Raw genomic sequence first — 17,612 nt, forward strand, 5'->3', positions numbered from 1 at the left:
GTCCTTGGGCAAGACACTGAACCCCGAGTGGCTCCTGATGGCATGTTAGCGCCTTGCATGGCAGCTCTGCTACCATTGGTGTGTGAGTGTGTGAGTGTGTGTGAATGGGTGAATTAGACACAGAGTAAAGTGCTTTGGAACCGCTACGGTTAAAAAAAGCGCTATATAAGTGCAGACCATTTGCACCTTCTATTATTATTTTTAAAAAGAGGCTGAAAGCGTATCTCTTCTCCCAGGCGTTGTTAATCTAATTTTTACTACTGTCTTATTGTCTATCTTAATTTGGTTTTATTCTGTTTTCTATTTGACTTTTTCTTCCTCTGTTCAGCACTTTGGTCAGCTTTGCTGTGTTTAAATGTGCTATATGCAAAAATTTTACTTACTTACTTACTACTATTAATCGATCAGGGAGGTTACCGAACATTTAATTTAAGTTTAAACAGTGGCCATAAAAAGCACGTAGCGTGTTCATGCACTTAAGGCTGGTTTATACTTGAATAGTGATGCAAGCAGCATTGTTCACACACTCACCTGCGTACTTTCTGTAAATCTGGAGAATTAAAAGTGACGTCTTCTAGCTGGCATGTCAGAGCCAAAACACCCCCTTTTTTAAAACAATTTCATGCACAGCGACGTCAAACACACGGACAAACTCTGTTTCTCTTCACGCCTTCTTTGTGATTGTTGTCATGATCTGCATCTCAAAATACAAACTTGCACTGACCTTATGTTCAAAAGTAGTTACCAATTCAAAATAATGATCCAGAACACTGGTACGCAACAGGTTTAAAACTGACGGTGCATAAGGATGTGATTTTAAAAAAAAAAAACATTGATGGTTTGTTTAGTCCGATGCGAACATCAAGTATAATCCCATCTTTAGGCTACTAGATGACGTCTTTCTAACATTTGCGAGTTGATTTTAAAAGAATGCTTTAACTATGTGCGTTAGTTACCATGGATAGAGTGGGCACGTTTATGTTTCACGTGGGAAAAGCGCTTCTGTAGAGCGCGGACGTTTTACGTTTTACATTGCGTCGGTATGTGGTGTTGTTAATAACCGATAGCGGCTGATTATCAAGAACATCGTACTGGGTCGGAACGGATATTTTCGCTCGCTTCGCATTGTCTGTAGACGATGTTCTCACCTAGCCAGAGAGTTTTATGTTTTTCATCGGATTACTTGTATTGTAGGAAGGTGCTGCAGTTCGTCCTCTTGATTCCTTAAACGTGAATTAATCGTGAACATCCAGATCCGCATGCAGATATGAACTGGAGATATGACATCACATGTGAATGAAGGGAATTACTTCCCATTCTGACCACTGCATCAGCAGTCATGTTTTCTATCGCCACTCTGCTTTCTCTTGCTCTCACACACACTGAAGGTTGTTTAATCTTCAGGCGCCTGAGAAGGAATCTGCTATTATTTCATAAATATGCCCAGTAGACCACGAGGAACAAGAGCCAGTGCTCTACATCAGGCATTTGGATTTAGAGCATTTCTCTCAAGGCTTGCTTAATTGAGGCACGCGTGTGTGTGTGTGTGTGTGTGCACGCAAATTTACATTTTGGATCATGTTTCCAGCAGTACGCAAACTAATTTATGGACCTCTTCCACTCTTCTCAGTGATAATGCATGATCTGATTATTCATAAGGCAAGAATGTGTGTGTGTGTGTGTGTGTGTGTGTGTGTGGTGACTGGGGGAGTGAGACTTGTCACACTCCCAGATGCGCACCTGGTGCCTCATTTCGAGGTTTGAACTCTGTGTGTGTGTGTGTTTGCATCTGTAGAGCTCATCCTCTCCCCGTCTTTCTCGTCATTTCTTCAAAGTCTTCAGCGAAGACACCATGCAAACGAATGCAGGTGTTTTTGTTTGCTTGTTTGTTTGTGTGTGTGTGTGTGTGTGTGTTTATGCTTGGATAATTTAGCTGCCTAGACCTCCAGAGTCAAGTACTGCTCGATAGCGATCTCAATTATAATCAGTAACACTGACAAACACTAGCTACCTGGACACAGACTCAGTAAACCCAGTCCTGCTGCTTTAGTGTTATCAATTTAAACACAGCTGATTCATTAATTGGGCTTTAACCAGGCCGGACCGCATCACATCATCCAACCGTTGATTAATTTCCTATAACGACACTTCCTGTCATGTTTTATTGCTCTTAAACCACAACAATTTGCCAACACTAGCGGTTTTTGATTTATTAAAGCGCGACACGTCATAGTTACGTTTAATGTTGTGGAACATCCACAAAATGAGTTCAAGAAACCGTTATCTCCTGATGACGTCATTTCCCAGAGCAGAAAACTAAGTTACACTTTTACCTGTGAAAGCACTGACACCGGAGACTCCTTTTTTCTATAGCTGATGTTAATTGCCGTTAACTACATACAGTCCCGTTTGATTTTCCCTCTTTTCTCAGCTTCAAAATGGCTTGCTTTTTTCCTATAAACAGCTCGCTAGTCTTCAGGTTGGTTTATCCCTTTTTAACAACAAATGCAGTCTTCACAGGTCAGTCTTCCCAGGGCTCAAACCAAGCGCAGACATTCAGAGCTATTAATTCTTTAAACAATCAATTTAACAGGCCAGACCTGGGCAGCATGAAACACGACATCAGTCACACGTTCCAATATGTCTGATCACTTGAAAAAGTGGGAGGGTTGAAACAAGAGGTGCCGTGTTCTAAGTTGTTTAACACATCTAGATGTAAATATGAAGAGATGAAAGCTGAAATTCTGATCGATCATCTCATATTCATCTTTTGATCTCAAACCCAAATGACTTCAAGGTATAGCGGAAACAATAGAATTGGCCTCGATGTTCCAATACTTTTGGAAGGGACTGTACTTTTTTTGTGTGTCTAAACGTAGAGAGGTCGAACATACACGGGAAGATTATAATTCACATTAATGAACTCAAAATGTACACCGTTTACAATGCCAGAAAGCAAGACACCTTAGATAGATGGGATTTAGTTTAAACCTGTAATAAATACAGTATCTGGATGTCTATGAATGAACGTTGATCATGTTATATTCTCACTACGGCATCCGGTGTGGCACAAGCGAGTATTATTGCGTCATGGGTTTATTTAAAATGCCTCAGATGCTCTAATGTTTAATGACGGACTTCTTGTCTGGGCAGGTCTTACAACAACATGCCGTTTTTTGCTCTGGGAAACGGGAAGACCATCATGCTGAACACCACACTTCTCAATGTAGGAGACGACGCCTTCCTGCCCAAACTGCACGTCCAATTCCCCAGCAATCTTCACTTCATCAGAGTGCTGGATGCAGTGAGTCTACTTATACATTTTCATCCAAAATAAGTCTCCTCTCCTTATTCTTCTTATTCTTCTTATTAACTCAAAAACTAGCGTTTGATATACATGCTTAATGTAAAAAAAAAGCCCACAAATCTGTGAAAGTAAATAGATCTCTTATCATTACCGTTGATGTGATGGTGATTTCAGGAGGAGAAACATGTAAGCTGTGAGATCATTGAAGAGGAGAATGCGACCACCACCCTGGACTGCAGCGTGGGAAATCTCTACATACCAGCTCTGTCAAAGGTAGTTGTCGGTGTATTAACATTTTTCTCCTACAATGTTTCATTTTTTTTTTCTTTATGTTCGGTTTGGCATTGATGTGCTGCTTTTTGTGTGCAGCTCAACGTCAGCTTTCTACTGGACGTGAACCAAAACAGCAGCGCTGGTGACCTGAGCATCAGCATCAATGCCACAAGGTACGAAAACCGCAAGGCTTCAGTGTAAGCATACTGTTCTACTGTTCTGCTGTATCTACACCGCAGCGCTGTTGAATTCTGATTCTGATTGGTCAGAAGGTGTTGATTAATTTTCTATAGTAGGGACTCTTACACACGGACTCGTATGATGGAGGCTCCATGTGTCGTCGTTGACATGCTTGCTGTGAGATATTTATTTAGTATTTTTGGGAGGAGTCTCTGGGAGGCGGAGGGGGTTGGACGGTGAGGTTGGACGGTGAGGTTGGACAGTGAGGTTGGACAGTGAGGTTGGACAGTGAGGTTGGACAGTGAGGTTGGACAGTGAGGTTGGACAGTGAGGTTGGACAGTGAGGTGAGGGGTTAGCACTGTTGCCTCGCACCTTCGTGGTTGGGGGTTTGAATTCTGCCTCTGCCCTGTGTGGGCGGAGCTTACATGTTCTCCCTGTGCTTCTGGGGCTTCCTCCGGGCACTCTGGTTTCCTCCCCCAGTCCAAAGACATGCATTGTAGACTGATTGGCATTTCCAAATTGTCTGTAGTGTGTGAATGTGTGTGCGATTGTGCCCTGAGATGGATTGGCACACCACCCAGAGCCCTGAGTTCGCTGGGATAGGCTCCAGGGTCTCCGTGACCCTGTGTAGGATAAGTGGTAAAGAAAATGGATGGATGGATGGATGGATGGATGGAAAGAGTCTCCAGTGTCAGAGGGAATGCTTTAATTTTTCTTCAGGACAGAGGAGGTTAAAAGTGAATAAATAAATAAATAAATAAATAAATAAATAAATAAATAAAAGCATGGTGTGAGGGAACAATTCTCTAAGTGATAACATGGAAACTTTTGGGCATGCCACACCATTAAATGTAACCATAAACAGCTAAAAAATGACATTTTCATGAATATAAATCGCAATCAATGTCAAATTTATTTATTTATTAAGTGGAATAAAACATTTCAGGATGTGTTGTTAGTATATAAACTACAGGGTGGCTTTGTGTCCGGCCGCCTCCTATAACACCACACCCCAAGTGTTTTGTTCTTTACTTTCTCATACACATGTATCCTGAGAACCTTCTAAACTAGAGCACTGAAAGTCTGAGAGCAAGGAAGTTGCTTCAAATTGAGCAGTCTTAGAGAATACCCATTTTCAGAAAATATGTCTTGCTACTTCTCACTTCTGCATTATTCATGGACCATAATTTGGCATCCGGTACACACATAGACGCACACAGAGAGTCCATGTGAGAGGCCCTAAGTGTGTTTTGGGTGTTGTTAGGGGCGACCGGTAAACGTATGCTGCAGGATATTATGAGTCACTCGAGTCGAGGCAGCACAGCTTCTCATTTTCTCATTGCTGAACACAGTATAGTTCTCACACACTGTGATTGTGTGCCCGTTCTTGCGTAAATACATATACGCAATACATATATATATATATATATATATATATATATATATATATATATATATATATATAAAACTCAGAGAAATGAGAGAATGTTACTGATCATTTTAATATTATAATTTAATATTCGTTCTCATTGACATATTAATGATCTCAGATAAAGACTACTGTATGATAAAGTGAGAAAGATGAACAGCAAAGAATGTAGTGATAAAATCAAATGGTGTTTAGATTTAGATTGAAGTCTCGATGATGTTCCTGTGGATGCAGAATGCTAACCTTAAACTTCAGAATGCTTAAAAATGGCATATTTCATACTTCATAAACAAAGGTCTTTACTGAGGAATATAATCATTAGCAGGTTATAATATGTTTTAGGGTTGTCCATCTATCCATCCATCCATGCATTCGTTTGACTGAGATACTCATTAGCGCAATATCTCGAAGAAGAACGACTGGTTGAATGGCATATTGATGGAATTATGGTAAATGGAATTATTTGGGAATTGATCCAAACAGGGTCAAGGTCACAGCGAGGTCAAATGTCTGAAATTTCTGTAGCTTCCTTCCATTCATTCCCGTTGACGTCGAGTTCTACTTGTTTTCTTTCCATATTGTCCATTTGCTAATTGGTGAAATGTTTGTGCATTTCAGAGACAATTACGAAAACGAGGTCCTTCTGCATGATAACGTAGCCTACCTGACTCTGCCGCTGAGATACGGCGTGGATTTCAACATCCATGGGTGAGTCACAGGGTTAACTCGAACTCTATCCACACATTAGTGCTGTGACGAATGCTTTATGCTGAATCATATACAGCAAACAAGGGCAATTGAACTGGTCTATCCACAGTCTTATTTACAACAGGTAGACGAGGGCTAGAACCAGGAAATACATACATGGATACATCACATGGAAAATGAGATCAGAAGGAACTAGGAGACTGTAAAGGTCTCTTTGGATTCTTGTCCAATTAGAACGCTACAAGAAAATCAAGGGACATTGCTCACATTCAAGAAGAGCAAGAGTAGTCTATTACTGTATGTACAGTAACTGTTGTGTTACCGATTAAGTACAGGAAGTAAACAGGAAGCTTTTGTGACATTAGCTGGGTTTCAAATTGTGTACAAATGTTACGTTCATGCTTGGGAACTCGGTGAGGTATGGTGTACTATTAATACCTGAAGAATGCAAGCTGGAAAATGAAATGTGGACACTTAGTAGAGAAAGGGGTGGAGCTATCAGAAGCCATTACAGTGGGAATTTTGATTTTAATTGAAGTTTATAGCGACCATTTTGGCTACTGTTCTGGTGTGTATCAATAAAGTATGGCAATTTGTCAATTTAATTTATTAAACTTTATCTGTACTTAATTTGACAGTTGATAGTCTAAGGCTGAAGGCTACAGTGTATAATTTGAGACATAACTGCCTGACTCACGAGAATAAGTTAATAGATAAAGTAAAAAAAAAAAAAAAAAAAACAACCAGCTCTATGATAATAATACATTTCAATAGAATGTATACTGTATAAACACAGAATTATATTGAGGAGCAGAAGAATAGCACTCATCCCTATGCTTTCTCTTTCTTTAATGTACAGATTTGTGTCTCCAACATCATTCATATTTGGGGACCCTGAGCTGATGCCAGTCGACTGCTACACCCAGAAGGTTAATTACACATTTAAGGTACTGAACCCTTTATGCCAGTAATGATAGTTTTGAACCACGCACCACAACACAGCACCAACAAGAATACATTTCTCCTGTCTGTCAACACGTCAGTTCAGTTTTTCCATGTTTTTTTCACCAATAAAATGGGTGCAGTGTTTATGCTTCTAAATAAGACCCTTTGATTGACTGTAGTGCCACCTATCAGAGGTATAAGGCCCAAGAATGTATATGAAATACTCACTGTACTCCTGCACTGTTTAGCACCTTGTAATAAACTTATAGAAATGGAAAAAGGGCTTGATCACAACAGATACATATGCCACTATAGAGATTTTAATATATACACACACACACACACAGTTACAATCAAAATGATTCAGCACCCCATTGCAAATCAGGTTTATTGTGAAAATGTACAAACTTTCAGCTGCTTGCGACGAACAAATGAAACAAAAGCAATTGAAATAGTTCAATACAACGAATGCTTCAAGTGGTTTCGCCAAATTAAATTGAAAATGCGACTTATAATGACTTCTCCAGTTTCAAAATTATTCAACCCCCTGAATAGAATCCCTCACAACAGCACAAATATGTAAAACAGGTGTTGTCTCAAGCACACCTGATGTAACTAATCAAGGGCTTCATTAGTTGCACCAGGTGTGCTTGAGCTGGAACACATGGAATACCTGAACTGGCTAGGGGCGAAAATATATATGAAAAACCTGAACTGGCTAGGGGCGAAAATATATATGAAATACCTGGACGGGGCAGAAAAAGGAAGCTATCAACAGCTGCAAGCAGATTTCTGAGAAGGCAGGTTGTGAAAAACCCTCGAGTGACTGCAAAAGACCTGCAGCAAGACTTGGTGTAACAGGCACTGAGGTTTCAGTGAGCACAGTAAGGTGCGTACTAAACGCAGAAGGTTTCCATGCCAGAACTCCAAGACAAGATTTGCAATGGGGGTTGAATCATTTTGATTGCGACTGTATTCCACTTAAGATATTGTACAGGTGCTGCTTTATTAACTGTATAAAGTTATATAACTGGTAAGACACTTCATCTCCTTGCACTTCACTCAGATTGGCTTTTCTCTCTGGTTTATCTAAACCGCTAGAACTGTGATTGCTGTAGAGCCCTTCCGACACTCTTCTAAGCGCCCTAAAAAGTCTTCATTTTTATCATGAAAAAAAACCTGTGCAGCATAATGAAGTCACTCTCCTGCAATACCGTGATGCTTCCAAATGATACTAAATAAAGTACGATTTACCATAACACATGTTCTGTGATTTGCAGGTGATGAACCTTGGTCCCAGTAAAGCTCTCGACGCCAAAGTGGAAATAGACATCCCTCAGGTTCTGGTTCCGTATCCGGATCGACTGATCCGAGTCACAGATTTACAGGTGAGATGGGAGACGATCGTATAATCCTGTCTGGCTTTAAAAGCTACATCTGGAACATCGATGTACTAAATTTAGAGCTGTTCCTTGTCAGTAGTTGTAATTTATATGAAGAAGAGATGGGAGGATGTGTGTAGGAACTTTATTCGGGCTGATTTAAGAATGTACTTGACATTTGAATTTGTTTTTTTTTAGCAGGAAGTTCTATCCAAAGTGAATAAGGGTCAAGTTCAAGGGCTCAGCAGGGCCTCTCTGGGATTCAAATTCGGAACTCACCAATCAGTAGCTCAGAACCATAAGAATAGAGGCATTGGAAGAATCAACATCACTACAGGCAGCAGGAGTCCAAGGACTTATACTGTACAGTTCCATTATTTTCCAGATGCTGTAGTGATTTACAATTGGGACTGTGTCCAATCAAAGCGCACAGCCGAGCGGTTTAGGTGCCTTGCTCAAGTGGCCCACGGTGGCTCACTTGAAGTCAAGATACACACAGTATTGGACGTTACATACTGGTCCTCATGCTCAATCATAAACCAGAAAATGCTATACAGGATATACAGGAACTAGAGGTCCTGTTCTATTATTAAAACATAGGACACAAGTATGAAAGACCAAACTCAGAGGGAAACAGGCCAAAGCTAGAGTGGGGACATGAAGTAAACGTCAGTGTGAAACATTCTACTAAAAATAGATAAGCAAGTGTGTATTTCGCAATTCACAAACAGTTTATCAGCATCTGACTCAATGCGAAACGAATTCTCCTCTGTCTTGCAGACAACTCAAGGCCATTGCCATGTGAAGAACAGCAGCTGGCCACTGAAGGACGACTGTGACGTTCAGAAAGCTCCCTTTTATAAAGACCTTGTGTTCTACCTGTCAAAACCAGCAACGCGTATAATGGTATAGCTCCACCTCCTGCATTACACACCTACACACTTCTCTCAAATAAGAAAGCGTCTCTTAAACACACATCTGTTGTTACTTTGTCCTTCTGCAGTATTGTGTTCAAGTGGACGGAGCCTGCATGATCATCCAGTGCAGCTTTGGCAACATGGACGTGGGCAAAGAGGTCACTATCAATATTGAAGTGGAGCTTAACCCCACTGTTCTTCAGATCAGCCCCGTAAGCATAACACACACACACACACACACACACACACACACACACACACACACACACACACACGGCATTAGTGCACACCACAGAGGTGTAGAAGTTCATCACTCAAATTCATCTTTAAATTCACTCAAACTCAACACTAACTCAAAGCCAAAATTAACTCAAATTCAACACAAGCCACTTGTAGTAATACTAGCTAATGGATTCATCACTCAAATTCAATATTAACTCAAACTCACCACTAACTCAAACTCCACACTAAGGCAATCGATACTAATTCAAATTCAGCAGTAACTCAAACTCGACACTAACACAATTTCAACATTTACTCAAACCCAACACTAAAGCAAACTAAACATTAATGCAAATTTATCTCAACTCTAACTCAATTCAACACTAATGCAAATTCATCACTAACTCAAACTTAACACTAACTCAAATCCAACATGAATTCATACTCAATATTAACTCAAATGCAACAATAAATCAAATGATATAACCAAAAATATACTGAAAAATACTGAAATTTCATTCTTCCTGTTGTTTAGGGGAGACATGCTATAATGCAGATGAACAGCATCATATCTGTCACATCACCAGTCAAAGACAGCAACACCATCATCATGCATGATGAGAACAGACCTACTGTAAGTCCACCATACAACAATTTATGTTTTTCCTATTCTACAATTGTCTACAATGTTTATTTACTGATTGAACGCAACATAAATGAGAATATAAAATGAAAGGAAGGGCAATGTTGAGATTTGTAGGCCACAAAACACATCATAGTCCACAAAATGGATTGTGACGGTCGACATGGTAGAAGCTCATTGATAGTTGATTCGTCCACTCTGAGGACATCGGTATCCAGTCAGCAACGGCCATTCACAGCTTACGTCCAAAGCCACGTCAACCTGCAGTTCTCACCTGGTTTCCCACTGAAGCTAAGCAGGGTTGAGCCTGGCCCGTACCTGCATGGGAGACCTCCTGGGGAAAGCTTAGGTTGCTGCTGGAAGTGGTATTATTGAGGCCAGCAGGGGGCGCTCACCCTGTGGTCTGAGTGGGTCCTAAAGCCCCGGCATAGTAATGAGGACACTATACTGTAAAAACAGCACTGTCTTTCAGATGAGATGTTAAACCGAAGTCCTGACTCTCTGTGCTCTTTAAAAGTCCCAGGACACTTCTCATAAAGAAGTGAATGGTGAAATTGGCCTTTATCTATCATGGCCCCCTAATAATCTCCATCCCCGAATTGGCTACATCACTCTCCTCTCCTATCCACCAATAGCTGGTGTGTGGTGGGTGTTCTGGCGCACTATGGCTTCCGTCGCTTGATCCAGCTGGATGCTACACACTGGCGGTGGTTGAAGTGATTTTCCCCATACATACAAAGTAAAGCGCTTTGAGTTTCTAGAAAAGTGCTATATAAATGTAAGGAATCATTAAAACACTGGACTTCCTGTTTAGTTGTGTACTCCTAAATCACATGTTGTTTCATAACTGACAGAAAGAGTGCTTATTACTGGACTCAAATTTTTTGGACCTTTGCAATTCCAGAGCTATTTGTATTGGATTTGTTTTTAAGAACTGGCTGACCTTTAACCTCTGCACCTCTACAGGTGAAGCTAGAAGCGCACAACAGCCGGAAGCCGCCACCGATTGTGAAGTACATAATCATTGGGTTCAGTTTGTGTCTGGGCCTGTTCATCTTTGGCATACTGGTCTTCTGCCTTTGGAAGGTGAGGAAGACTTCTTGTGAACCCAGCTCCAGACTAAAAGCTGTATAGAATTGATGTGTTTTTTATTTTCCATTCATTTTTATTGTCTTGAATGTTTCACCATGAGGCATTTTTGAGGCTCAATATTTCTTTCAATATTTCTTTCAATATATATATATATATATATATATATATATATATATATATATATATATATATATATATATATATATATATATATATATGTATGAAGAAATGACACTTTGCTACAATGTAAAGTAGTGAGTGTACAGCTTGTGTAACAGTGTAAATTTGCCGTCTCCTCAAAATAACTCAACACACAGCCATTAATGTCTAAACCGCTGGCAATAAAAGTGAGTAATGGATGGATGGATCAGTTTTGAATATTTCAGAAACTGCTGATCTCCAGGGACGTTTCACACACATCAGAGTTTGTACAGAATGGTGTGAAAAACTTTGAGTGAGAGACAGTTCTGTGGGTGGAAATGCCTTGCTAATAAGAAGTCAGAAGCTGGTGTCTGGCAATGCATCTCGTTTGCAGCAGGTCATAACAGCAAAAGCGTGCTCTACTAAGTACTAAAGATGCTCGCCATGAAGGGGTTGAATAATTTTGAAACACGTCGTGTTGAAGTTTTTCAGTTGCTTTTGGTTGATTTGTTCGTTGCAAACAGCTGAAAGTCTGTACATTTTGACAATAAACCTGATTTGCAATGGGGGTCGAATCATTTTGATTGCAGCTGTAGTAACTCAAATAAGCATTCTTTACAACCGTGGAGAGCAGAAAGACATCTCAGAATGCACAGCACATCAAACCTTGAGGTGGACGAGCTACAACAGCAGAAGACCACATTGGGTTCCACTCCTAATCAGCCAAGAACAGGAATCCGAGGTGTCATGGGCACAGACTCACCCAAACTGGACAGTTGAAGATTAGAAAACAAATCCCCTGGTCTTTTTCCAGTCTTCAACTGTCCAGTTTGGGTGCGTTTGTGGCCATGATACCTCAGATTCCTGTTCTTGGCTGACGGGAGTGGAACCTGATGTGTTCTTCTGCTGTTGTAGCTCGTCCACATGTGCTGTGTGTTCTGAGATGCTTTTCTGCTCACCACAGTTGTAAAGAGTGATTGAGTCTGGTCATTCTCCACTGATCTCTCTCATCAAGAAGGTGTTTCAGCCTGCAATCTCAGGATGTTTTCTACACTGTTGTGCGTGAAAATCCCCGGAGATCATCAGTCCGTCTGGCACCAACATCCATCTCACGGTTAAAGTTCGGTTAAAGAGATCACACTATTTCCCCATTTTGATGTTTGACGTGCAGATGAACTGAAGCTCTTGACCTGTATGTTCATGATTTTACGCATCGCGCTGCTGCCACATGATTGGCTGATTACATAACGGGAAGCCAAATATAATAAATTCGATTTTGAACAGCGAGTGTCAAGTTCAGGCTTAAAAAATAACTGATTCGGATTGATGAAAACCTTTGCAAGTAACCACAGTCACAGTGAATTGTCTTTTTCCCTCCGCACAGGCCGGCTTCTTCAAGCGGAGATTGAAAGAGAAAAGGGTGAAGATTGAGCGTGACAGCTGGGACTATGTCCCCAAGAACGAGAGCTTTTCATAAAACACGGGAGAACTTCAGATAGTGAAGACGTCAAGTGGGACAAATCAGGAATAATATGGAAACCGAACATTTACTTTACACAGTGTGGACTTGATGTTCCAGACTGGGAGCCTGAGCTACGTGGCTGTGCGGTTTGTGAGACCGCACCAGCGTGACTGTATTCAGGACCAAACCAAATGCACTTTTGGCAGAGGGCGAGCTGAACTGCACACGAGTGAGGAGACTGAGATTTTCGTCTTGAGTGAACGGGACAAAGGCGTTGGCAAGGGGCGGACGGACAGTATTAGAGTCTGGACGTCACTGAACACGGCTGCCATCGAGAGTGCCTGCTGTAAAACAGAAACCCTGCACTACTGAGCAATGGATGAGTCCAGAGTCTCAGGTGTCAGGAGTTCCCCTCACGACTAGAAATGCAACAAACTGAGTCTACGCTGAAGGGAAACACTGTGCTGTCCCTCTCTCACTCTACTGTCTCAGTTCATCACTTTGTTTTCTCTCTCTCTTGCAATCACTTTTGATTCTTTTTTTTTTTTTTGCATCCGGCTTTCATATATGCTTTCTGTCCCTTCATATCCTTCCAAACCTTTCTTTTGTCTCGCTCGGTCTCTTTCTTTCTTTCTCTCTCTCTCTCTCTCTCTCTCTCCATTTCTGTCTCCTGCTGTTGGGTGGAATGGTTAAGAGTTAGGATGGAGACAGTGTGGAGACACCAGATGGAAGGAGTGTGTGTGTGTGTGTGTTGGCTCACAGCCACTGAAACAGTGCTGGAGACGAATGTTAAGACTGATGCGTGTCTGGCACACGGCCACCGAGAGAGAGAGAGAGAGAGAGAGATTGATTCAAAATAGAGAGAGTTGAATGAATTACACACTACTGTGTGTCACATTTTACCCAATGAGTGACCACTGTGTGTGTGTGTGTGTGTGTGTGTGTGTGTTTCAGGGAGTCACACGCAAAAGCACATTCCATTTCTGTTTCAAATCACTGTGTTTATTAAATGAATGAATAGAATTGTGTAACTTTTTTTATTTTCAGAGCAGCAGATTTGTGTGTTTTAAAGAGGCATTTGTCCCTGCATGTCCTCTGCTATTATTTAAGTACTGATGCACTGGACTGTACTGTGTATAATGTGTGTGTTTTAAACTAAATGACTTTTCTATTTACTGAAGAGCTCGAGTCGGTCTGTCTACGCCGTCTTCAACGACGTCTGTGTCTCTTTGTTCAGCGCTTTATTCGAAAGGAAGTTTATAACATGACATTTGTGCATTCGCTATCACTCACTAGTTTGTCGGCTTACCTGAGGACGGATTAACTAAACTAGCGAACAGCTACGCTACCGTTCACTGAATAACAGCTGGCTAAGTCTAACTAGCAAGTTAAACTTGGTGATTATCAATATAGCTAGTTTATTTTAAATGACTCCTGCAAACATGAATGAATGACTGCAATTCCCTTTCTCCTCATCCTGAGTATGGTATTCGGACAGTTTGGTCAAAGTATGTTATCTCTACACGGAGATAAATGCATGAATACTCCCCAAAAATGCAGCCTACCCAGGGAGCTACTCTGTGATGGGAACACGATGTAGATGATTAAATGCAGCTGCAGTTAACAGGCGGCTCCTCGGCTTCCTCCATGTCTGTGCCGAACAGCGTGAGGAGTTCAGGATGAACCCTGTGGAACACGGAGTGATGTTAGCTCGCACGCATACCAACACACACACACACTTCTTGTGATACACACATATATATATATATACATGTATACATATATATATATGTGTGTGTGTGTACCGGATAAGCACTTCCCCCTGCGCCTCCAGCAGCTCTCCGTCGACGTTCCAGGTTAGAGTTCTCTCAGAGGGGATGATGGGAGTGTGTTTGGAGTCGTGCTGCTCGTCATCACGGTGAGAGCACGGCTGCAGCTTCACCGCCCGCACACGCTGCACCTCCACAAACGAGAAACTGAACTGCGGCACGATGACAAAAACACAAAGACAAAAAAAAATTCAATAAAATCTCCTGTTATTTATTTAAAAGCCCTGGATTGGACCTAATGGAATTATTAGATGGATGAAATTAGGATGGAATTATTAGAAAATGCCACAAGGTTTAGAGTGATGTTTGGGGTGGAATCACTTATCTTTAGAAATTCTAAGGACATTTAAAAATAAAATAACAACAACAGAAAAAAAAACAACACTGGTATCCAGTACGTCAGAACTTTAAATGAATATAATTAGATATATAAATACGAAAATGTCACTATTAGTGCAATGAAACAAAAACAAAAATATACACCCCCCCCCCCCCACACACACACACACTATTTCCCTTGTTCCTTCCTGTTTGTTGTTGAAAATAAAAATAAAAATATGATTTCTACTGAAATAATCTAAACAATTGTTAATTATATAATTATAATATAATTGAATAATTATAGCACTTACCGTGTGTTTTAATCTTCGCTGATTCTTATTTTCTTGATGTCAAAAAAAAAAAAAATGTCACGGATGGTTGTTCTTTTAGCAAAAGACTGAAAGACTGCACTAGCAACTCTGTCTTTTTGGAAATTCAGACGGTAAGAAAATAAATGATCTTCTTACAGGCACAAATCTGCAATCTTATTCAATTATTTCTGGGAAGTATATACGTGTAACACGCACAAAGTAACACGTGCTGAAGCAACACTGAAAAATCACGAGTTTCCGAGTCCTGCTCGTGTTTATTCGTTTCTGCAATATTTATTTAAAATCAAGTATTTATCGACCATTTTAAAATCCGCACAAAACTCTTTTTATACCCCTGTGTATAAACCTTTGAATCAGAGTTAAAACTGCTCTCTAGTCACATTTACTGTGATCTGTAAAATAATAAATGTAAATAAAAAAAGCATTTTACATTATGAACATCAATTATGATATAATAAATGACGCAATCCTTTGTTAAACTCATATTAATGACAGAATTCAAGGAAAATATGTAGTGAAGGAGGAATAAAGAAACTAATATATATATGTATATATATATATATATATATATATATATATATATATATATATACACATATGGTTATGTTTGTTAGAGCAGGAGGAACACTACAGTCCTGTCCAGAGCGGAGCAGGACCAGGATTCACTGCTCCGGTGTGTGGGACCGAGCTGCACTGTGCTTCACAGCCACTAGGAGGCAGTGAATGAACGGCAGCTTGTGAGAGCGAGCCATGAGAATCCGGGCCCTACGCCCGGCACCACAACACACACTCAGCGCTCATCCTGTAAGACTCTAACGACCCACTCAAGAGAGCTTTATTAGTGTTTGTTTTTGTGTGGTAGATTGAGCAGCGTTTCACCAATTCAGACCTAATTACATCATTTATACTAGTGTTCTTCTCCAGAACAATGCAAACACATGGCCAGAACACTTCCACAAGAAGATAGAGCGTGGGCAAATTTGTGAAGACCCAAATGAAAATACACGACAGCACAGGCGATTGCCGTTAGAATGAACATAACCGATATCTAAAACTTCATCATGTTCTTTGGTTTTCCTCAGTTTAACGCAGTAATGCACCACGACCCGATGATATAGTTCCAGTTTGAACTTAAACTTGGAAATGCTCCCAGCCTGTGATTAGTTGTTGTTTATTTGAAATAACTGTCATATAAGATACACGCAGGAGGCACTCATGGATGCCTTCCTTCTTTGCAGAATATTTATAGAATGTAGGTTAGCGAACTGCACGATGGCTGGACCGTGCAGGAAAAAGCCAGAAAGAGGCACAGAGTCTGAAACGGGCTAATCGCTCCTTAGCCTGAAACCTGTTTCACGCCAACCTATTTGCCTCGACCGCATGCTAATTCCGTTTAAGCCGCAAGGATCGGCAACACCATTAGCATGGGCGGGATTTTCTTTCCCCGAGTGGGTCAAACCGCACCGCCGCATGCCAGTGAGCTCACCGGATTGTTAGAGCTGCTGTAGCGTTTCAGGTGCTTGATGAACTCTGACCTGGAAGTGTTTGCTACAGCTGTGAGTGCCATGCTGTTGTTGTTCAGCCTGAAAAACAAAAACGGGGTTCGTCTTAGGGTTATTATGCCACGTTTCTGTAATGAGTGTTTATCTGGGTGAATCCTTTACTAGATACACATGACACTTGAAATGATTATCTGTATTAATTGTCTTTGTGTTTGTTCACACACACACACACAGAAAAAACGTCACTGTTAATTTGGTCTGCACCAAAACTCTTCAGACCCCAGAGCTAAAACTATCACATTCACACTTTGACACGAGGTGACAGGAAGTGTGGGGTACGTGTGAACACTCCTATGAATATCTGTCTGTCCAGAACATAGCTAAGGATCATGATAACGTCTCCGTATGCAGACTGAACCGAGACCACGCTCTGCAAATGTTTTTTGTTTTGTTTTTTTCATGGCAGATGAGTCTGTGGACATCTGCTCCAGTTTTAAGCCTTCTACATCACTTCCTTTAATCAGACCTTTTATGGCCTGATTAGCCTGCATTAGCCTAAGATGTCTGAGCCAACGTCCAGGTCCAACCTCAGATCTGCAGGGATTAGTAGGCTTTATCAGGTAGCGTTAGGTTCAGCTCTATTTGTAACACACACACACACACACACACACACACACACACAGAAGACTTAGTTAGCCTACTGAGCTACAGACCCACTGACCCCGGGTCAGAGCTTTACACTCACACTAATGTTTATTTCATAATTACTTATTAGGTTTATCACTTTATTTATTTCTAACTCAATATTTATATTTTATATACACCTTGTATTCAATTATGTCTATTTATTTAGATTATATATATATATATATATATATATATATATATATATATATATATATATATATATATATATATATATATTT

General features: G+C 40.6%; 2 protein-coding genes across 3 annotated transcripts in view; one reads left to right on the top strand and one right to left on the bottom strand.

Annotated features, from left to right (window-relative positions):
* Positions 1-13,877, top strand: part of itga4 (integrin alpha 4) — a 44,559-nt gene extending 30,682 nt beyond the window's left edge. The window contains exons 18-28 of the mRNA XM_053626279.1: positions 3,154-3,304; positions 3,482-3,580; positions 3,677-3,753; positions 5,809-5,898; positions 6,758-6,845; positions 8,124-8,231; positions 9,006-9,131; positions 9,229-9,354; positions 9,900-9,998; positions 10,974-11,093; positions 12,625-13,877. Of these exons, the coding sequence (XP_053482254.1) occupies positions 3,154-3,304; positions 3,482-3,580; positions 3,677-3,753; positions 5,809-5,898; positions 6,758-6,845; positions 8,124-8,231; positions 9,006-9,131; positions 9,229-9,354; positions 9,900-9,998; positions 10,974-11,093; positions 12,625-12,717 (1,177 nt within the window). The 3' untranslated portion in view covers positions 12,718-13,877. The remainder of the gene's footprint in view (positions 1-3,153; positions 3,305-3,481; positions 3,581-3,676; positions 3,754-5,808; positions 5,899-6,757; positions 6,846-8,123; positions 8,232-9,005; positions 9,132-9,228; positions 9,355-9,899; positions 9,999-10,973; positions 11,094-12,624) is intronic.
* cerkl (ceramide kinase-like) overlaps positions 13,529-17,612 on the bottom strand; it is a 93,206-nt gene continuing 89,122 nt past the window's right edge. Inside the window, exons 11-13 of one of the 2 annotated variants that reach the window (XM_053626281.1) lie at positions 16,671-16,767; positions 14,508-14,683; positions 13,529-14,388 (exon numbers count right to left, since the gene is read on the bottom strand). In XM_053626281.1, the coding sequence (XP_053482256.1) occupies positions 14,307-14,388; positions 14,508-14,683; positions 16,671-16,767 (355 nt within the window). In that variant the 3' untranslated portion in view covers positions 13,529-14,306. Of the gene's footprint in view, positions 14,684-16,670; positions 16,768-17,612 lie in introns of both variants that reach the window. The other variant, XM_053626280.1, reaches the window with a different exon arrangement.

This window comes from Ictalurus furcatus, chromosome 6 (genome assembly GCF_023375685.1).
Source record: "Ictalurus furcatus strain D&B chromosome 6, Billie_1.0, whole genome shotgun sequence".
NCBI classification, from domain to species: Eukaryota; Metazoa; Chordata; class Actinopteri; order Siluriformes; family Ictaluridae; genus Ictalurus; species Ictalurus furcatus.